Raw genomic sequence first — 23,561 nt, 5'->3', positions numbered from 1 at the left:
AATATCACAAACAGAAGCCAAGAACATCTGTACCCTGTGTATAATTCCATCAATGATGCAGGCCAATGTGAAATAAAAGCCTCATCTGAAAGCATCTGGAATGTCCCTAGATAGATCATGGATTGTATTTGTTACAAGGCATGCTTACTTTGAAACCAGTCCCATCGAACTTAATGGAACCTATTCTAGGGAAGCAGGCTTCATATTGGACGGTAGCATACCCCTTTCTATGTACTTTTCTGCATAAGGGCTATGACAGATTCACACAATAAACACCATTCTACTGGATCTGCAAGTGGACATGCAAATGTCTGCAGCCAACCTTGGCATCCAACTCCTGGGATATGAATGTGTGTACACAACGTTCCTTCGCTGCTTATCAGATGATCAGTACCATTCACTCTGCTTAGTGTGGGGAGATGATTCTGGTATCCCTTTCTCCAACCCACCTGAGCAGTACTGTCAGAGCTGACAGTGCATCCTATCCCCTCATAAGTGAAGGAGCACAGCGGACTTGCTGCTCAGTCTCTTGACCAGGGCCAATTATAGCAGCCAAAAAACACTGCAACAATATTATTTCCGGCTATGCCAGCTGGTATTTCCAAGGGAAGTGTATGTAAAATAAGTTTAAAAAACTGTTGACTCTTATCTTCCGTTGCCAATAAAGCTTTCTCAAGTGCAAGCAAATGAATCTTTATTTGCCAATATTCCCACTTGGCTGACCAGTTTTGATGTTGTTTTTTGTTGTTATTTTGCAGTCTTGCTGGGAAACAGAAATGTTTGAAGCCTTTCGCTTTCTACTCTCCTGAACTTTTAAAATTAATGACAAATAAGTAGTTGGAAAAGGGCATGTTGCAGAATCAGGAAGTGAACAGAGTATTTAGGGGCTTAAGCAGGGGAGAAATGTAATGACCTGAACATTTCATTCTTAAACACTTTCCTTTCATTTTTGGTATGGCTCTTTCCTCAAAGCAACCACACAATCAGTTGCTTGTAAAGTAATTTGACCTATCTCCCTGTCAGAAGGAAGAAATTATACAACGGACAGCACTACTGTAGTTTTAAGGGATTCTTGGAGGTAATTTAAAACAGGATTATTCTGGAGGGGTCGTTTATAATTAACTCTGTTGTTTTCCATTATTGAGAAATAGGCAGTATAGTTATGGTTCCTTTCAGAACCATTGCTCAGGGCTTGAGGGAAGGAAATATTTTCATTTCTACATTTTCTTCTAGCATTTTCTTCTTACTCCTTCTAAAAGTGTGTAGCATTTTCAGTCGTTTCCCTTTTTGTTTTGAGTTCAGGGTGGAAAATACATTTCTTCTGTCCCCCAGCACCGGATTTCCAAACAATTTGAGATATATAAGATTTAGTGCCTCCTTTTCCTCTAACATTTAAATTACTTAACTAGGAATACCAAAGATTTACCAAATATTAAAAGGACTCTGAGACAGATTTGCAAAACATGAGATCAGTTTTCCAAAGTAATTAAATATGGTCTCTTTGATTTGTCTATACTGATAATTTATGACACATTGTACATTTCCCTGTGTTTGTTTATATATGAAAGTACAAGGGTCAGAAACTGTAATTAAAAGAAAATGAAAGATCCTATAAGATGTTTAGCAGTGTTTATCATTCAACAGAAGTGGAAAGATAAAACCACACAGCCAAAATCTTTGTTTCACTGCCTGTGTAGTGTAGTTTTTGTGTGTTTGTGTGGAAGTGGGGTACTCCTGTTGAAAAGCTATTCAGTTGCTTTGTATAGCTGAGTGATTGATGGGGAGAGACAAGCATCAAGGAGTTGAGCATATCTACCTGTCGTGCCTCTCTCTCTTGCCCCCTCCCCCTTACCACCCTGGACCTTGATAAAACTACCTGCCTTGATGACAGTACTGGTGTATATTAGATTTGAAGATATGTGAGATATGGAGTCTAAGGATATAACTGGGAAGAAGTCTGCCACAAATGAGAGTTGTGGCAGCCAACCAATTTGTGCAGGTTAATTGTGGAGATATCTTCATGCTATCCCATACAGCCTATGTGCTCTATTAGGTCTTGTGTATAGTGTGCTTTAGTCTCTGTGTTAGGCTTTATTCTCTCTCCTGTTGGATTGAAGCTGTTGCATCTGGTCAGTTTATTGAATTGTTTTACACAAAGCTGTATAGTTTAACTTGGCATTTTGATAATGTGCTTACTTATTGACATTATGGTTATTTTGTAATTGTAAAGATTCCTACTCTCATTTTGAATAGTTTGATTTATTGCTATTCATTTGATACGTTGTGAGATGCTTTGGGCACAATCTTGTGGGAAAGTGGCATACAAATAAATGGATGATGATGATGACGACATGATAGTGTCGTTTGTATCTTTGTCTCCTCTGTTTGTTAGGATACAGCTAACATCCCCCTACAATTCTTTCCCCATTTGGTGTTGGATGTTGATTATGGTTCCTACTATTTCTTGGGAGGCCCCTATATATACTTGCAAGAAGCCTGCAGTAGGCTCTAATCTTTTGCTTGGGACACTTGCCTCTTCCACAGGGAGAATATGTGACTTGCTTAGTTTACTTCTGCAGTCCTTAACCCACCCTCCTCCCACAGTTCTCCCCAGAGCTAGGAAAGCACAAGGGAGCTTGGATTAGGAGTTGCATTGGATCGGTGGGAGGCGGGGCTTGGGTTGATAGTCTCCAATAGATCCTGGACACTGCCTGACCTGGCTAAGTGATGCTGGCACTAGCCAAGGTCTTGGGTGCTTCCAGATGAAGCTTTTATTGCCCTGCCTCATTCACAGAATTTTATGCGGGGTCCAGGCAACATCTTCAAACTCATAACCTCTTGCGTTTTCCCATTACAGAATATCTGCATATTGCCTTTTGATTGTTAGCATAGAAGCCTTCTGTCTGCAACCATCTTTCAGCTCTGTATTTGAACCTGTAATATCCTCTACCTCTACACACTCTTACCTCTTCTAGTTTGGTTTGGGAGGCTGTCACCCCTTCCACTGTGGGTTGTATGTACTATTTCTCCCAATATCCCTTCGCTGATGTGCCCTTAGGATTCTCTTGTTTTAAAGGTAACTAGGAAAGTCTCACCCCTTCCACCACCCATTATTTTGGTTTCTTAGCTACATATACAATCAGAGCTCTCTTCAAGTTCAAGGGCAAGAGTTGGGAGGAAAACTGAGAACAGAAATAAAAGCCACTTTTAGTGTGTTTTTCCCCTGCACGGAAAACACTTGGATCATGTACACTGGTGATTAAAGATATGTATGCATTAGCGTGTATGCCTTCCACACATTACATCACGGGTAGGTAACTTGTGGTCCTCCAGATGTGTTAACCTACAACTACCATCTGCCTTCTCCAGCAAAGGAGATCGTTACCTTGTCGTGGTGCTGGAGCTTGAGCAACTCAAGAATGCCATGAGCTAAACTGTGAAGGGACACCAATATGTCGGTATACCATCGGAAGATAGGACCCCCAGATTGGAAGATGGTCAAAATGCTACTGGGGAGGAACAGAGGATAAGTTCAACTAGCCCCAGACGTGATGACGCAGCTAGCTCAAAGCTGAAAGGACGGCTAGCGGCCGACGGTGCTGGTGGTGAACGATGAATCCGATGTTCTAAAGGTCAACACACCATAGGAACCTGGAATGTAAGATCTATGAGCCAGGGCAAATTGGACGTGGTTATTGGCGAGATGTCAAGATTAAATATAGATATATTGGGTGTCAGCGAACTGAAATGGACCGGAATGGGCCACTTCACATCAGATCAGCACCAGATCTACTACTGTGGACAAGAGGATCACAGAAGAAACGGAGTAGCCTTCATAATTAATAATAAAGTGGCTAAAGCAGTGCTTGGATACAATCCAAAAAACTATAGAATGATCTCAATTCGAATTCAGGGTAAGCCATTTAACATCACAGTGATCCAAATATATGCCCCAAACGCAGATGCTGAAGAAGCAGAAGTAGATCAGTTCTTTGAGGATCTGCAGCACCTACTGGATAATACACCAAAAAGAGATGTTATTTTCGTTACAGGAGACTGGAACGCTAAGGTGGGCAGTCAAATGACATCTGGAATTACAGGTAAGCATGGTCTAGGAGAACAAAATGAAGTGGGACATAGGCTGATAGAATTCTGCCAGGACAACTCACTGTGCATAACAAACACTCTCTTCCAACAACCAAAAAGACGGCTTTATACATGGACTTCACCAGATGGCCGACACCGAAATCAGATTGACTACATCCTTTGCAGCCAAAGGTGGCGGACATCTATACAGACAGTAAAAACAAGACCTGGAGCTGACTGTAGTTCAGATCACGAACTTCTTATTGCACAATTTAGAATCAAACTAAAGAGAATAGGGAAGACCCACAGATCAGTTAGATATGAGCTCACTAATATTCCTAATGAATATGCAGTGGAAGTGAAGAATAGATTTAAGGGACTAGAGTTAGTAGATAGGGTCCCGGAAGAACTATGGACAGAAGTTCGCAACATTGTCCAAGAGGTGGAAACAAAAAACATCCCAAAGAAAAAGAAAACCAAGAAGGCTGCTGAGACACTGGAAGTAGCCCAAGAAAGAAGGAAAGCAAAAGGCAACAGTGATAGGGGGAGATATGCCCAATTAAATGCAAAATTCCAGAGGTTAGCCAGAAGAGATAAGGAATTATTTTTAAACAAGCAATGTGCGGAAGTGGAAGAAGACAATAGAATAGGAAGGACAAGAGACCTCTTCCAGAAAATTAGAAACATCAGAGGTAAATTCCAGGCAAAAATGGGTATGATCAAAAACAAAGATGGCAAGGACCTAACAGAAACAGAAGAGATCAAGAAAAGGTGGCAAGAATATACGGAAGATCTGTATAGGAAGGATAATAATATCGGGGATAGCTCAGACGATGTGGTCAGTGAGTTAGAGCCAGACATCCTGAAGAGTGAGGTCGAATGGGCCTTAAGAAGCATTGCGAATAACAAGGCAGCAGGAGATGACGGTATCCCAGCTGAACTATTTAAAATATTGCAAGATGATGCTGTCAAGGTGATGCATGCCATATGCCAGCAAATCTGGAAAAAACAAAAATGGCCATCAGACTGGAAAAAATCTACTTATATCCCCATACCAAAAAAGGGAAACACTAAAGAATGTTCCAACTATCGGACAGTGGCACTTATTTCACATGCCAGCAAGGTAATGCTCAAGATCCTGCAAGGTAGACTCCAGCAATTCATGGAGCGAGAATTGCCAGATGTACAAGCTGGGTTTAGAAAAGGCAGAGGAACTAGAGACCAAATGGCCAATATCCGCTGGATAATGGAGAAAGCCAGGGAGTTCCAGAAAAACATCTATTTCTGTTTTATCGACTATTCTAAAGCCTTTGACTGTGTGGATTATAACAAACTGTGGCAAGTTCTTGGTGGTATGGGGATACCAAGTCATCTTGTCTGCCTCCTGAGGAATCTGTATAACGAACAAGTAGCAACGGTAAGAACAGACCATGGAACAATGGACTGGTTTAAGATTGGGAAAGGAGTACGGCAGGGTTGTATACTCTCACCTTATCTATTTAACTTGTATGCAGAACACATCATGTGACGTGCTGGGCTTGACGAATCCAAGGCTGGAGTTAAAATTGCAGGAAGAAACATTAACAACCTCAGATATGCAGATGACACCACTTTGATGGCTGAAAGCGAGGAGGAGCTGAGGAGCCTTATGACAAAGGTGAAAGAAGAAAGTGCAAAAGCTGGGTTGCAGTTAAACCTCAAAAAAACCAAGATTATGGCAACTAGCTTGATTGATAACTGGCAAATAGAGGGAGAAAACGTGGAGGCAGTGACAGACTTTGTATTTCTGGGCGCAAAGATTACTGCAGACGCTGACTGCAGCCAGGAAATCAGAAGACGTTTACTTCTTGGGAGGAGAGCAATGACAAATCTTGATAAAATAGTTAAGAGCAGAGACACCACACTGACAACAAAGGTCCGCATAGTTAAAGCAATGGTATTCCCCGTAGTAACCTATGGCTGCGAGAGCTGGACCATAAGGAAAGCTGAGCGAAGGAAGTTAGATGCTTTTGAACTGTGGTGTTGGAGGAAAATTCTGAGAGTGCCGTGGACTGCAAGAAGATCAAACCAGTCCATACTCCAGGAAATAAAGCCAGACTGCTCACTTGAAGGAATGGTATTAAAGGCAAAACTAAAGTACTTTGGCCACATAATGGGAAGACAGGATACCCTGGAGAAGAGGCTGATGCTAGGGAAAGTGGAAGGCAAAAGGAAGAGGGGCCAACCAAGGGCAAGATGGATGGATGATATTCTGGAGGAGACAGACTTGACCTTGGGGGAGCTAGGGGTGGCAACGACCGACAGAAAGCTCTGGCGTGGGCTGGTCCATGAAGTCACGGAGTCGGAAACGACTGAACGAATAAACAACAACAAAAAAACCATCTTCTTTAGCCAGGCACAGCCAACGTGAGGGACGATGCGAGTTGTAGGCAAAAACACATCTGGAAGGCCACAAGCGCCCCCCTGCCTTATATGGGCACCCACAAACAGAGACTCGTGTGTATGGTCTTCTTCACACATGCCATTCTGTAGTATGTGAGGTGGCTCCCTGCTCGCCGCCGCCCCACCTCAGTCTAGACGCCATGAATGTGCGAGGGAAGCCGCTAGGGGGGCTATGAGGAGGAACCCCTTTTTAGCCCCCTCAGCTCAGCACTTCCGCGCGCTCGAAAGGCAGGCGGCGGGTTTGCTGTCTTTCTTCCCCCTCTCTGGAATTTCCCCTCCAAGGGCGGCTCAGCTGCCAAGCGTCGGTGACGACGGGCCACATCACCACAGCCGGGGGCGCCCGGCCCAAGAAGCCCGCCCTCTTTATCCCCCCCCCCCCCATACACGCTCTCTCTCTCTCTCTCTCTCTCTCACACACACACACACCCTTCACCCGCCTTCATTGCCGCGCCTGCTCAGTGGCGGCGGCGGCGGCGGCGGCATTGCTTCTTCTACCCTGAGGAGCTGTCACTGCCTCGGTCGAGGCCGCCTGGCAGGTTCCTTCCTGTGAGTTGCGGGCGGCGGTAGCGGCAGCAGCAGCAGCAGCAGGCGCTGAAGCCGACTGAGGATGGAGAGCTGCGGCGGCTGCGGGAGGCTGGTCCCTGCCACGCCGTCGCCATTGCCCAGGTAGGAGAGAGGGGCGGCCTGAAAAGGAGATGGGCGCGAAGGGCTGGGGCGGGGGAGTAAAGGGAGGGGACCCTCCCGGGATGGGGAAGGGCGTCCCAGCAGCAAAGTAAGCAGGTGACTGAAAAATGACGCGGACACCTTCCTTCCGTCCCTGCCAGCCTCGGGGCCGGCTGATGGGACTTTCTTCATCCTCACTCTTGGTGGCCCCCTTCCCTCGCTCCACGCTCACCTTACCAAATAATTAAGGCCAAACGTTAATCGCCTCAACCAGGTAGAGGCTGGTGGGTCCGATTTCGCTGGGGCGGTGAATTCATTCTGACTTTCCGTCAGAACCAGCCAGAGCTCTAAAGGAGCTCTCCAAAGTGCTGAACTCGAGCCTCAAAATGGCTTCAGCACCTCGTGGAGCACCTATAGTGTTCTGTCTGGTTCTGACTGAAACCCAGAATGGATTCGCAGCCCTTCCAAAATTGGAGCCACCAGCCTCCACTGGCCTCAATTCTCCTGGCAAATGCACTTAATCTCCCTCCCTGTGCTCTCATTATCTAACTGATTTTAGTTCTCTTTCTATCCTGCCCTATCCCCAGGGCTTGAGGTGGATTTAGGATCACTGTATTTTATTTTATTTTAAAACAACTAGACTTTCATATAACAAGCTAATTGGTCTTCAGACTCCTACAAAATAGGTTCCCAATAAGGGTGTTACTCTGATGATGTTCTAAAAGATCCAAGTTACATATAATATGCTTTTTATCTCAAATATGTACACATAATATAACACCATACGTATGTAATACAAACATATAATCAATAAGGAGCTGAAGTATGGTGAACATCCGTTTCGACAAATAGCTTTTATCAAGTTCATATGATTAATTCTGATTCCTTGGGAGGTTTTACAGCTGGAAGGGCACAAGAACAACAGAAAAAGTGGGAGATTTTCAGCTTAATAATGACACAATGGGATTCCAACAGAAAACTTCCTTTTAATGTGTGTCTTTGTATACATGTTTGAGATAAAATCATTTTCTATTTATTTTGGGTCTTGTGCTATATTGGGATACATATTTTGAAGACCCCTATTTTGTGCAGATGCTCTAACAATGCCAATCTTGGACATTCTCTCTAAATGTGTGCTTAATTTACAATAATTTACAATAAGTGTTTTAATGACATTAGGCAGAATGAGTTACTATAATCATGACTGTAATCATGATTTATGATCTTTCTTTGTAATTCTACCCAGAAAGTGTTGTGAAAAGGAGAATTTGAGCACTTGGCTCATTCAAAAAAGTGCATTGTGGGGGTGGGGGGCAGAACAGGGAAATCTACTTGAAATATTAGTTGCAATCCCTGCACATCTGAATTGCAACGTAATGATCATGCATATCATAGAATCATAGAATAGCAGAGTTGGAAGGGACCTATAAGGCCATCGAGTCCAACCCCCTGCTCAATGCAGAAATCCGCCCTAAAGCATACCTGACAGATGGTTGTCCAGCTGCCTCTTGAAGTCCACTAGTGTGGGAGAGCCCACGACCTCCCTAGGTAATTGGTTCCATTGTCATACTGCTCTTACAGTCAGGAAGTTTTTCCTGATGTCCAGCTGGAAACTGGCTTCCTGTAACTTGAGCCCATTATTTCATGTCCTGCACTCTGGGAGGATCGAGAAGAGATCCCGGCCTTCCTCTGTGTGACAACCTTTCAAGTGTACAATGACTGTGTACAAAGTTCACCATATATTTTTAAAAAGTATTTTAATGGTCATCATACAAGTGTATCGTCATAGAAATACTATTTATAGAAGCAGCAAGGGTGTAATCCTATGCATGCAATGTGCATAGGATTGCACCCTAATGCTTTTAAAATACATTAAAGTCAGAGAAACAAGAAATAGTTGTCTGTTTGCTTGTATGAAAGCCATAAGCATTAAACAATGGAAATTAAAAGTACAATATGAAGAAAACAATAGAAACATCAGAAATAACCAGTATGATAATATTCCATAATTGTTTTCAATTATTACTTGAAGGCGAAACATCTCTAGCTGGGCATCTTCATAATACACCTTGTTCATCTGGACCTATTGCATGTATCTATAAATGTGGGCCTAAGATTTCAACCTTGAATGTGTTGGACAGATGCCTTCCCATTCAGCCAGTGCTCAGGGACGAAGCTGAGCATTTTTCATCCAGATAAAAAATTACCAGGATTCGGCAGCAGACTACCAATTCCAGTATAATGTGTGTACGTAACAGTATGGGAAGATGCTACTAGATTAGCAGCATTACATGTCACTGTTGGAAGAGATTTGGATAGAAAGGAGGTAGGGCTTGGGATGTCTCCTCTCCATGACATCTTAGAAATATCAGCTATAACAGAGACAGCTAATCAGGGCTTGTGAGTTCTTTCTGTGCCAGAACATATACAAAGGTTCTCTGAATAGCTCTCACCTATACTAAATACTTTGATATGGCCATGCAGATGCGAATATGTCTACTGGTTTGTTGCCATGACTAGGTTGCATGCTTAAGAACCATGCTAGATTCACACTTAATTTTAGGGGTGAGGAAGAGCTCCTAGATTATTAAAACACAGCAAGGCACAGTTTTTTTATTATTCTGTTCTGTAGATAAGATTAATCCAGGCCTATGTTTTCATAACCTTACTTGTGCATTATTTTAGAATAGCTTTTTATAACGTGACTGCAGTTGACAAGCCGCATAGACCTGAGGGCTGTCTTCATAGCGCTGAGTTGGCACCACTCCATTGTCAAACCCCGCGATATTGCCAGTGCAGGGTGTCAGCAAATAATCCCCACTAGGGGTGGCAGCAAGCCTAATGGCAGTTTTCCATCTGCCATTAGGCTTGCCTGGCCAGCCCCCTCCCACGGCTTCCAATGACCAATGGGAGGTCACCTGCCCGGGAATGCCTCTGGAGCAGCACCAGAGTGAGGACAGATTGTGGAAGAGCCACGCTTACCTTGCTTGGACTTTTCTGCTGTGGATCTTCAGCTTTTGTCCCAGGGTGGCCCCGCTTTGGTGGCTGCATCGTATAGCCAACGCAGAGCAGATTTGGAGCCACCCTGGGGCTTCCAGAGCATATGTGGTAACTTGTGATCTGTGGTGTGGTAACTTGTCATTTGTGAGGGGAAGGCAGTCCACAGCCCAATTTCATGCATCTCCTGGCCTAATATCATGTGGGGTAGGGACACACACGAAGAAAGACAGATGGGAAGAGATGTAATCCTGTAATGCTGTAAACCCTGCCCACTTTTTACTCTAGGGCTACCTATACGGTGGCAGGTTTCTGCTGCACTAAACAACCCCCCGCGCTTTTGCTGCTTCGGGGTGGTGGTGGCTAATCCTGAAGCAGCAGCAAAAATGTGGGGGTTCCAGAGGCCAGGCCTGCCCCCTGCCCAGGTGGATGGCAAACCATCAGGGTTTGCCATCCACCCAGCCACGCCTTTGCCTCGACTCCAGAGCAAAGACAGATGGCGGATGTGCCATACTTGCCTTGCTCTGGAGAAAAAAAGCAGGGGTGGTGGGTGGTGGGTAAGTCCCAAACGTTTTTTTCTTTGTAGCTGCTGTGTCATATAATCAATGCAGCACCACAGTGCACCCACTCTGGGGCTTTCCATGCATATAGACAGCACCTCTGGTTCCAACTACCAGCTCACACTCCGTGTACTTTTGTAAACTGCCCAGACAGCTTCAGCTATGGGGTGGTATATAAATGTAATTAAATAACTAACTAACTAAATAAATAAATTTGACCCCTTCATACCTTTGGGTGAAGATGATCAAACTTATAAAAACAGGATGCTGCTATATTTATGTCAGTGCAAAGTATTTACTATTGCAAATGAGTTTGGTCAGTACCAATTGTAAACATTTTTTTTAATATGGCTCCTGGTTTATCTAATACTGAAAATCTGTTTATGCTCTCATTCTTTTTGACAGTTATATTTACCACATAGTGCCACAGTTTTTTAAAATCATTACAATTGGAAGTATTTAATCCAGGGGTGGGGAACCCATGATCTGTGGGCCTGCAGTGTTGTTCTGGCTGCTTCATCCCTACTGCCCACTCTGGGACCTTTAAATATCCTGCTCATGCTTCTGGGCCAAGCTCCACTCCTGCCCATGAAGCTTCTGCCATTCCTGCCTAAATGCCATGTGAGGACAGCTGGGGAGAGAGAGATTGAAATCTCTCCTCTCTGCATGCGACTGCCAGGACCGAAATCTCCCCCATGCAGCAGTCTGGCTTAGAAAAAGGTCTTCATTGGCACTAATGGGAGCTTCTATTCCTATGATAATTGCTGTGCTGGTAGGGTTTGTAGCACATGGGGAGAGTTAACAGGGCTGGATCTACACTACTGCTTTAAAGCACTTTAAAGCTCTTCATAACTGTTTTGACAACTGTATATGGAGTGTGTCCTGGGCCTCAACAGTTTTCAAAACTGTTATAAAGCACTTAAAAGCAGTAGTATAGATCCTGCCCAGGTCTCCCTGTTGATCCTGATAAAAAATTCCCTCTTCCCCAATGTGCACTTGGTGCTAAGTTCCTCCCTCTCTCCCCCCTCTCCTATCATGCCTGTGACCCCTTTCTTTATTGGTTTGTGGTTGTTAGTCACTGCCCAACCTACATTTAAAATGTTTGTGGAGTCATGTAAAAGCTTTAACTTGTGTTTGTGGCAAATGTGTCAGACAACGTATTTGCCATGAGCTGTCAGACTGTGAGCAAAGCAAAACTACAAGCAAGATAGAGTTGTGTACATTGACTACTTGTTCAGTGCTACTTTGCCACATTTCCCTTTTGCCAAGATGGACCTGCAACAAAATGGTGCAGCATGGAGTGCAAGTGTTTAGGTTTCCAGCCAGGCAGCCATGCTCTCTTCTAGAATACTTCATTCTATTCAATCCCATCCTCCTTTTCCATTTTCCTCTTAACAGTCAGTCATTCTATGCCTACTGAGAATACTCAGCTCATTCAGGCTGTTTGGTTTTCCCTCCTCAGGGATTTCCTTTTCCTTCATAAGATTTTTGTTGCACTTCTGTGAATCTTGGGATTCTCCTGCTGATATCACCCTTTTCTTTGTGGATGGAAATTATGTTGAAAAGAAGCAATAACATCCTATACACTAACTAATTTCCATGAATACGTGCAAACAAGAAGTTGTGACTGATTCCAATTGATGTGCACCTTGAACATTCAGTAGAAACCCAAGGTAGGATTATGAGGTAATATGAGATCATTTCTTTTGACCTTTTACCAGCTTAGGCTGATATACCAACTGCACCCTTATCTGGACAGAGATAGCCTAGCTACAGTTCTCCATGCTCTCATAACCTCTTGTTTGGGTTACTGCAATGCGTTATGCATAGGGCTGCCTTTGAAAACAGTCCAGAAATTTCAACTGGTACAAAACAGGGCAGCACATTTACCAACAGGGACTGGCCAACGAGACCACATCACGCCAGTCCTTTTCCAACTTCACTGGATGCCAGTCCAGGTCCAGGCTCGATTCAAAGTGCTGGTATTAACATTTAAAGCCCTAAATGGCTTGAGACCAGGCTATCTGAAGGAACACATCCTCCCATATGTACCTGCCAGGACCCTAAGGTCATCCTCAGGGGTCCTTCTCCGTTAGCCCCTGTCAAAGGAAGTGAGGCAGGCGGCTACTAGGAGGAGGGCCTTTTCTGCTGTGGCACCCCGGCTGTGGAATGAGCTCTCTAAGGAGGTTTGCCTGGCACCTACACTGTATTCTTTCAGATGCCAGGTGAAGACCTTTTTATTCTCTTAGCATTTTAACAGTCTATAAATTTAATATTAACTTTGCTGATTTAAATTTGTATTTTCAATTTGCATTTCTGCACTGCTGCTGATTTTATCCTGGTTGTGCTTTCATATTGTATTTTGTATCATGTTTTTATACTGTTTGTTTTATATTTTGAATGGTTTTAATTTTTGTGAACTGCTCAGGGAGCTTCGGTTATTGGCTGGTATTAAAATACTATAAATAAATAAATCTTGTTCAATGTACGGACATGCACAATTGGTCAGATTGATATAGTTCATTTTTGTCCCAATAAAAATATTATGGAGAAAGAGACATTTATTTATAGTACAACACTATTCCATTAAGATGGAATTAATGTAAATTAATGTTCAACCTATGGCTGAATCGTGTCCAGTTATGCTCCTTAAAACCTTTTGGAGTTAGTATGAGTAAGCAGTCTGTATACAGGATTGTAGTCACCGGCAAAAGTGTGACGTCTGAATTGACAAACCATAGTTTGCTGTCATCTGGCAAACCAGATTCAGAAAGCATGGTTTGAAGTAGGCCTGCTAATCTGCTTTGTGCTTAACTTCATCTTGTTATAATGTCTGATTTTACAAACCATAGTGACAACTGTTGATACACCATAAAAATGAGAGTGTTGAACAGATGGAAAACAAGCAAACAAACAACATGGTTTGCTCAGCAGATGGAAAATGAAAATGGACAAGCCACTCTAAATTATAATTTGTTTGTAGTATTGCAAGCTCTAATCATGGTTTGGGTTTTAAACCATAGCTAGTGTGACATTTGAAATTAACCATTGTTTTCAGGGGATGAAGGATGGCACTCATTGTGCTGATCTAAGCACATCTATTAATTTTTCTCTGAAAATCTGTAATGCAAAATGCAGGGCACAGATTTCAATGCTCATAGACTCTGTGTAGACATTCAGATTATGAGCCTAATCCCCACCCCTTCAAAGACTATACACATTAGTCATGTAATTAAGGTTAACTTTATGTTGGGGAGCAGGTAAAATGTAGGAAGATATACTGTAAGCCACGAGAACAAGAAGTACAGCAAATTGAAATAGGATTCCTGCATTGTAGATCCTCTCCAAAACATTTGAGCAAGTAATTCTCCTGAAAAATTGGCACAATGATTTTCCTATGAAGCCTTTGTAACTGCACAAATGCAGAAACCATTATGCCTCATAGTAAGTAGTTATTTACTGATCCAGCAAGGGTAAGCGTAGGCTGTAAGTCACTGACTAAGCAAACCACTTTGAGGTCTCTAAGCCATGAGTTATACTTAATGAAGACAATGTGATTATTGACAATCCAATTTGGTAATTAGGAAGAGTAAAGAATTAACAGGATCTATCAGTCATAAAATGCAAAAGGTGTGAAATAGTTTGAAATACAGTGCACCCAGAAAAGATTTATAGAGTATAGCAGTTCTTACAATGCTATGAGACTTTGTTATTATATGTCTTTAGTATCACCCACTCCAACTGCTAAATTGAAAGGTTTACTTTTAAAGTGCCTCGCAACTATATATCTATTAATTTATTGGATTGATTTTTTTAAAGCTAAAATATAGAACGTGGCATTTGCAGAACATTCCAATGGGTGATTTCTTTTAAAGAGGTTCTGCAAGTTTCCCTTACAGCTATTATTACACAAAGTACATTTTTGCTAGAATCATAGAATAGCAGAGTTGGAAGGGGCCTACAAGGCCATCGAGTCCAACCCCCTGCTCAATGCAGGAATCCACCCTAAAGCATCCCTGACAGATGGTTGTCCAGAAAGTATTTATGAAGGTGCACCCAGACCAAATTGCATGTCGTTGACAAATTGCATGTCATTTCATTTTGTTGTGTCCCTTAATGTTCTTACAGTGTTTTTGTATGTTTCTGTATATGCTGCAACAGGAGCAACAGTTGAACTAGCTGCTGCTATGCTGCTGCTGGAATTGCATCTCAATGCCAGACCAAGGGCACTGCGATCCTTAAGCTTGATCCTTTGGTCTGCAATAGTTCAGAGGACTGGATTGTGAAGCTTTGATTTTTCTTAAGTATATTTGTTTAGAGGTAGACTTCAGTAAATTAGTGGGATCTAATATTATGTGGGTTTAGATAGTTTCTGAGAGTATTATTTCAAACCATATCTGCAAATATGTAATTACAAATAAAAAGAAAAACTTTTATGAAAAATAGAAACTGTCTTACTCCGAGAAACTGTCTGACTGCATTCCAGAATGATGAATAATTCCAAAGAGCCAGACTGTTCTTCCACATTATTATTTGTGGCAAGTGTGCCCAAAATATGCAATTAAACCCTGAGATGTGGTGTTCTTTGCTGCTGAAATCATTCAGCAGGCATGTAAGATTTTCAGCCTTTTCTTTCATTCTTGTACCTTAGACTATGTGTTAATCAGCTCACCATTGCAATGATGCCTGTGTTAACACACACACCCCATGGCAATTGTTAAAGTAATAATCATGGTCTGTACTTTTTGCATTTCAAACATCACCACCTCACCCTCAACCCCAGCATGTGTATATAAATTTGCCAATTTTAGGTTAACATTTCCTGCATCTGATAATGTGGACAATTTCTTTGAAAGCTGAACCCAGAATAAATTTAAGATGCCACAAGACTTTGTTGTTTTGACTACAACAGACTAACATGGCTACCCCTCTGGAAATTAGCACTAATGCTGTGACTCTTGCTAAAATGATTTTATATTGTACACATGTTTATGTCTGCTATTTATTTATTTATTATTTATTTAGAATATTTATATACCGCTCCCCATTGAAAAAATTCAGAGCAGTGTACAAGGTAAAATGAAAATAAAAACAGAATAAAACAGTAAAAACAAAATTTAAAAAAGAAGCAAAAACAGAAATCCAAGGCTGCATGTTAAAGAAAGGCTTCTTGGAATAAAGATGTTTTCAGGAGGCGCCGAAAGGAGTACAAGGTTGGTGCCTGCCTGACCTCCAGAGGCAGGGAATTCCCTATTTATTAAAGTGTGGAGGTGATTTTCAGGCAGAGCATTACTACGGTCCGCTTAAGATGACCACCATTATGTCAGAACTTATACTGGAGTAATTCATTGGTATCCCTGCAGAAACATCAACGGATCAATCATAACAGTAGAAAAGAGATATGATAGCAAAGATAATGATCACTCCACAGGGTAACTGCAACACCATTACCACCCACAAATTACAAAATCACTTCTGAAAATGTCCTCACTTTACCAATGGATGGAAGGCATCAATACATAAGTGGCAATGGCAGGAGCAACACATGCTAATGTCACTGAAGCGATTCCATACTCTCTTCCACACACAAGGCATAAATGTGCTTCCAGAAAACATTGTAGTGCCTTCTTCAGTACACCTAATGCCATAGCTTTCTGGGTTAGGAAGGAAGTAACTATGCTTAGGAGCTTCAGAGCTTCTGAAGACAAGGTTTTACATACAAGTGTACACAGTTGCAGTTTTTTTCAGGGACACATTTTGATAGATGTTCTCTAGATATGGGGATTCAGTGATGTAGCGCCATGGTTGATGTTGGACTTGTCTGTTCCCTGGCTGGGTCTTGTATACTGCCGATGGTATGTCATGATTGGCTACAAAGTTAGTCCTCCATTGTTTCTGAGGAGGGGAGATGAACAAGGGAGACCTTCTCCATGAGCTTGAATTGGTGCGTATTTATTTATGACAGTTATTTTGCTGTTTACACTGGACAGGGAATCAGGCTTTTGCCTAAGCTGATCCTTCTCTATCATCTCCCAGAATATACAACAGGATGAAGGCATCACCCTGAGTTTTTAACTGACCCTACAATAGTTGTTTTAAATGGATATTGTTGTTTTTTATACTTTTGGTGGTTTTAAATTTTGTATATCTGTTTTTAATGTTCATTGTTTTTAACTTTTGTAAACCTCCCAGAGAGCTTCAGCTATGGGGGCGGTAGATAACTGAAATAAATAAATAAATAAATAAAATAACATACTATTGTAACTTTCCTGCCGTTACACCTGTGCAGGGGACTTAGTAGCACTGTAACTCAAGGATACAAATACACTGTTATTTGTAATGAAAATAATTTAGAAGCAGAAAAAGCAGATATTTGAATACTTTTACTATGTTGTTTTTTTCAGATCCAAGCTTTGTTGTAGAGCTGCTCAAAAACAAAAATGTGAAAAGAAAACTTCCTACATTACAGGCAACAAAGAAATCAGTTATGTCAGATCCACTATTTGTTTATAATCACTTGAGTTATCAGCAAAACTTCTTCCTTGGAATCTGAAGTGATAACCAGAACAATATTTCTGAAACAGCATGACTAATTATAAAGGAAGATCTGTCAGCAAGAAAACGAATGATAAAGCCTATCATGAAGAAGGTTTTGTAAATTGGACTATAAATCTAAATACAATTCAGTCTGACAAGTTCTTGAACCTGCTGTTGAGTATGGTTCCAATTGTTTATCACAAAACCCAGGAAGAGAGACATAAGAAAGTGAATGGTCTCTGGCAAGATGGATTGCAGCCATCAGGACACAGTTTCAGTGTTAGGACTGATCAACACATGGATTATCATCACTTTTCAGAATCAACTTTTCATCATGCAAGTAATGGACATAATTCATCGAGCTGTAGTCCAAAGTACGATAACTTCGTAAATTATAATTATTCAGATGCAATTGACACATCAGAAACAGATGCTATGCTGCAAGACAACAATATATCTAGTGATGGTGATGAAGATGCAATTGTGGAAGGAAGCAGAAAACAGCCAAAAGAATCTAGTAGCATTATGGCATTGCAAATACTTGTACCATTTTTATTAGCAGGATTTGGAACAGTGTCTGCTGGGATGGTTCTGGATATTGTTCAGGTTGGTATTTGCTTAATATAGCTTTTATTATACACATTCAAGTTCTTTCTGATGCACTTAATCATGATATTTAGTATGGACTTGTATATTAAGGCTGAAGAGTGTGTTTCTCTTTTTAGTTTTAAAAGTCTTTTTGGGGTGTGTAATGGCATTTGCACTCATATCTTCTCCCAGGAGTGGGTTCTGTTTTGTACTATCTCTGTACCTATACTATCATAAATTCCTGGCTTCAGTTCCGATACAGATTGCTGCTCCTCTCTCATGCTTTTTGGCAGGTTCTTGGATTTTTAAAACATAGTTTTCCATGCACCCATTATATTTTTATTATTAAATTTCATTAGGTGCCATAAAAAGTGTTTTAAAACAACAAACTTGAAACTTTACTCTGGTTGAGGGGGAGTAGCATTATGATCAGCCAATCAGTATTCTGCACAGCTAGCCATGAAGGGGATGGTGAGGTATGGCTTCATGATCGTGAGAAGGGCCGGCTAATCAAATTTCTTCACAGCTAGCCCAGGCTGGAAACAAGAGGTGTGAGCTGTACCCAAGCAAAATTCAGTTTGGAAGTTTATATGGATGTGCATAAGGGATGAATGCAGATCTGTAGTGGGCTCACTGCTTGAAATATGTATATCTTTATATATGTTTTTGCCTTTTGATAGAAGCACAAACTGCCTACATCTTTCTATTGAAAATATCATATTGCTTGTTAGCACATTTTTTTTAAAAAAACACCTTTACTCTTGGTTAAGTAGAACCTAGGCTAGAAGAGATATGAGTATCTTAAGGAGCAATCCTACTGTTTATGCCCTTGATGCTCGTAAGCCTCCAAAGTCAGAGGCTTACAAGCATCCTGATCCAGAGAAGAGTGGGAGGAGCAGTGATCATCACCTTCCTACTCCGATCGCTCTGCATTTTTGCTAGATGAGCTTTTTGCCCATTTGGCTTGGGTGCTTCAGAGGGGAAGGGAAGAATGCTGGAGATACCTCGGGATACCTCATATTCTGACCTCTCCAGTCCCCTCCTCACTCACCAGAATGCCCCATTTACCACATTTATTTATTTATTTTTAATTTATTTATTTCATTTCTATACCACCCAATAGCCAAAGCTCTCTGGACGGTTCACAGTTCCTGGATCTTTCTGCGCCAGCTGCAAGGTCAGAGCACTGTCTTCAACCTGGATCTGGGAATCTGAAGTATCCTCTGGCCCCCCAGATGCTCTCTAGGGGCCATAGGATTGCTCTCCCCACCTTCAAGAAATAATTCTCCCACAATTTTTTATTATATCTCTAGAATGGCTGTTATGTTAATATTCTTGGTGCAACTCATATTTTCTTTCCAGAGATTTAGGTTGTTTCCAGGTGACACTTTTAGTGTGCAGCTGTCCTGCCTCAAATATAGAATTTTGTTGTCTTCCATTGTAACCCTCTTGTGTTTTCCTACTGCTTCTGAGAGCTTTTTCTTACTGCAGAAAATCTGTTAAGGAGAGAAAGATGGAATACCTGCTTGATATCTTTTGACTAGGAGCACTAAGAATCCTCTCTCTGGAATCACCCTGAGTAATTGGCTCATTCTTTCCAGTTATCTCTAAAAATTGTTTTTCTTGCTTTTGAATGCAATTGCAAAGAAAGAAAGAAATGAGGCCAGAATGTTCAAATCCAGTCAAATTATACAATTTAAAAAGTTAAAGGGAAGTGCTTATCACAAGTGCCACGATCTTTACAGGATCTTTTTTTAAATAAAATATTCACATTAATATTTCAAATTCCTCAGTTTTGCCTGTAGGAAATTGAATTGATGTTATTTAATCTACTATGATATTAATAAATAGGGATTTTTGTTGATGCTGTCAATTCTGGGGATGTAGTGAAAAGTTTCCACTCCTCTGTCAAAATGTCCTCTGCCAAGAAAGTTTGTTTGTTTGTTTGTTTGTTTGTTTATTTATTTATTTATTTATTTATTACATTTCTATACTGCCCAATAGCCGGAGCTCTCTGGGCGGTTCACAAAAGTTATGTATTACAGATGTTCATGCTAGAATAGTAAATAATTTCATCCCCTCTTTTTCATACAGATGCACCATAGCCTACTTCTGCTAGCATCTAGGATAAGGGAAAAGAGCAATATGTATAAACAAACAGTTTTCATGGTTTAATTTTTACCCCACCTTTATGCAATTATGTGTCTAAAACAATTGAAAAAATGCAATATAGTACTACTCCAGATATTAGATTAGAGTAACTAGTTAATTATGTCATTCTCTCCCAGTAGCAATGTCAACCTTACAATAATAGTAGTAGAAAAGAGAGCTAACATAGTAGTGATGAAGGTTGCAACTACAGAGATCCTAATAACAGTGCCACTACCAGTCAGTCACAAGTCACTTCCTAGCTGCAGAGTTTGTCAGTATTGTATGCTCCATTGTTCTCATGGGGTGGAGGAACAGAAGGAAGTGGGAAGGCAGACAACTTTGGCTTTCACTTGACTTCAGTGGGTGTCTATTTATTTACAACAACCTCTTTTCTTATCTCAATTTTATGGCAGCAGTTTCAGAACATTTTGATAGAAACAAGGTAGGTGATGATGGAATGAGAATGAACCCTTTGGCTAAGTTCAATAGGATGGTCTTATGGGAAAAGTTAGAATCCAAACTAAGCTGGTCACTCTTCCAGCCCCCATAATTACCAATTTCCACCCTTTACTCTAGTTTACATAGTGTAACTTTAAGCTGGTGTAAGTCCTATGACCTGTCCTGTAATAATGGAGCAGCTAAGCCAATGGCCGCAAGAGAGGCCATGGCATCTCTGTCTTGCAAGTCTGACTCTGATATCAAAGCAGATGAGCCACACAGTTACTGGATGACACTAACAGTCTTTTGGCTTTGAATGTACTAGTTATTAAAATAACCTCCACGTATTCAGTAATGATCTGTCATGACTCATTTCTGGATTGTTTCTGTACTGCTGAAGGTACTGATATTGGATAAGATATGTTAGATATCAACTTAGATCTTTATTAGTTGCTAAAGTACTTTTGCATTTGTGAATCTTCTGTGATTATTTTTGTCATTATTTAAAAACATTTATTTTCATGTTATATAACTTTTTCATTTGTTAAATAGCATTGGGAAGTCTTCAAAAATATTACTGAAGTTTTCATCTTGGTTCCTGCACTACTTGGTTTGAAGGGGAACCTGGAAATGACTTTGGCTTCTCGGTTATCAACAGCTGTAAGTATTTGTAGCAGTTTCATTTGTAACATTTTCAGTTTGTTTGTTTGTTATATAGGGATACCTGTCATAATTACTGAGTTCAAAGCCTGTGGCCTCCACCTCCTTTAGAAGCCTCCTGTTGAGGTGGCTACCAAACTCTTAACAGCCTTGTCCTAGTATCTGGAAAGGAAGGAGGCAGAAACCTTGATCAGGCCATAATGTTCTCGGAATTGGTAATCTAGTTCCTCCACTGGCCATCCCTCAAGAGGCAAGCAATATTTGACTGCTGAATTGACTGCTGTTTCAACCTTACTCCCCACCCCATAGTACATTACACCTAACCTTTTGTCAGGTTGGTTGAAGGAGTACAGGCAACTTCAATCCTCTTTTTTTTACACCTCTAGATACCAGTTTTATAAGCGTTTCACAGATGGCAGAGGTTGGCAACATATGACCCACATATGATGTGCAACCATCTTCTTTTCTAGCAGTTTGGGATTGCCAGTCAAAATCTGATTATGTGCTTCAATTTTCCTCAAACAGGTGTATGCAATCCTTAAATGTGCTGAGACAAGCTTCATGATAGTAGCATAAAGTATTCATTGTTAAACTCTGTTATTGCTTTTTACAGGTAAATGTTGGGAAAATGGATTCACCAATTGAGAAGTGGAATCTAATAATTGGTAATCTGGCATTAAAACAGGTAAGGATTCAAAAGAGCATCAAAAAAAGTTATAACATATACTGGACAAACACCAGTTTGATCCTCTTGTGTTCTATCAGTCATAGCAACATTGTAGTTATTGTATTCAAATGATTCATGTATTGTTTACACTAAATGAGTTTTATAAGTTACATGATATTATAATTGAATATCTAGTCAGATGTGGGACATTTTCCTTAAAGCCTCGTAATACAGATTTAAAGCAAGTCTCTGTGGAACATACAATCACTCTATAAATGAACATCTTTCAGTTTACCTCACTTAATTTCTTACTTTGGTCTGGGGGGGTTTCTTAGCAATTTTTGCACGCTGTCAGACTAACCTAGATTCACCAGCTAAGTAGTGTGGTGAAATTCTTCAGGCTTTTGAAGTCCAAACAACAGGTTAAAAAACAACAACACAGAAGTGAAGCAAGTAAGTTTCACTTCTGCAAAAGAGAGAGCTAATAATTAACTCACAATTTCTTCAGCTGGAATGTATAGGTGAAATGGATAAGTATTGTGGTATTTTTCCTCCAGTTTTCTATGTGGGTGTAATATGAGACTCACTGCCTTCGCCATGTTTAACAGAGCAATCCAAAGAAGATAGGGGGTGGAGAATCCATGGTGGAGGAACTGCCAAATCCCAAACCTTGCCAGGCCCATGCTCACAAGGTGGAAGGTGGGAGGATAACTGGAGGGAAAGACACGTATGCCAGCTCTGGGGGCATGTCGTGTGAACAGCAGAATCTGAAACCTCTCTGAGGGCCTTGCTAGACCTGGTGGAAAATCCGGGGGAGAGGAGGGGAGACCTTGCGTTATGAATAACGCAAGATCTCGCCCTTATTCACACGCGAGACGTGACAAGCTCTGGAGGAGAGTTGTTGCGGCCGCCATTTATTTTATTTTTAAAGCGGCAGCAGCAGCGCAGGAGCCAGGAAAGATAAGTTGGGTGTTTTTTTTAAAAAAATTCTCCTTCCCCGCATCTGCGATCTCCCCCCCAGCCCCAGTCTCCTTCCCCCGCCTCCCCCCGCCCGCTATGTCTGATCCCCTGCCCACCCACCTCGCTCACGATGTCCGATCCCCCCCACCCACGATGTCTGATCCCTGCCCGATGTCCCCTGCCCACAGTTCCCCCCTCCCGATGTCCCCTGGGCCACGATTCCCCCTGATCTCCCTGGCCTCTTTTTCCCACCCCCATGTCCCCCCCATAGTCCTGATGGCTGCAGCACTCCTGTGGAGTGCTGCGGCCCATCCGCCGCTTTTCCCGGCTACTCGGGAGTAAATCCGGTAGCCGGGAAAAGCGGGGACTTGGCTACATGGGCCTGAAGCAGTGCCAGGCCTGAAGCCGGGCCTGAAGCAGTGCCAGTTACCCCTGGCCCAGGGAGGGTTCACCCCTGCCTGAGCCCCGGATACCCTGTGCGTCTTCTGGTCGCACAGGGGTGAGCCCAGGGCTTGCACCGGGCTAAAGCCCCATCTAGGAAGGCCCTGAATCTGCATTCACCATAGGAGTATTCATGATGGAGTTTTAAGGCAACAGAGGTTACTGTCCCAGTAGACAGTGGGATTGTGAGGGTAGGTTATTCTCTCTACTTGCAGACTTCCATTTCCATGGGTAAAGAGAGAGAGAGAGAGAGAGAGAGAGAGAGAGAGAGATCCACACTACCCTGTGGCCTGTGGGATGTCCTCCCAGGAACCATAGCATTGCAGTCTATATATACTATATTTTAGGTGCTATATCAATAAAAATAATGG

General features: G+C 41.8%; 1 protein-coding gene across 1 annotated transcript in view; it reads left to right on the top strand.

Moving 5' to 3' along the window:
* The first annotated feature begins 17,155 nt into the window (after positions 1-17,155).
* Positions 17,156-23,561, top strand: part of SLC41A2 (solute carrier family 41 member 2) — a 29,062-nt gene continuing 22,656 nt past the window's right edge. Inside the window, exons 1-3 of the mRNA XM_063134566.1 lie at positions 17,156-17,891; positions 21,015-21,122; positions 21,736-21,807. Coding sequence (XP_062990636.1) covers positions 17,334-17,891; positions 21,015-21,122; positions 21,736-21,807 — 738 coding nt within the window. The 5' untranslated portion in view covers positions 17,156-17,333. The remainder of the gene's footprint in view (positions 17,892-21,014; positions 21,123-21,735; positions 21,808-23,561) is intronic.

This window comes from Elgaria multicarinata, chromosome 9 (genome assembly GCF_023053635.1).
Source record: "Elgaria multicarinata webbii isolate HBS135686 ecotype San Diego chromosome 9, rElgMul1.1.pri, whole genome shotgun sequence".
NCBI lineage: Eukaryota > Metazoa > Chordata > Lepidosauria > Squamata > Anguidae > Elgaria > Elgaria multicarinata.
This window is presented reverse-complemented; position numbering and strand designations above follow the sequence as displayed.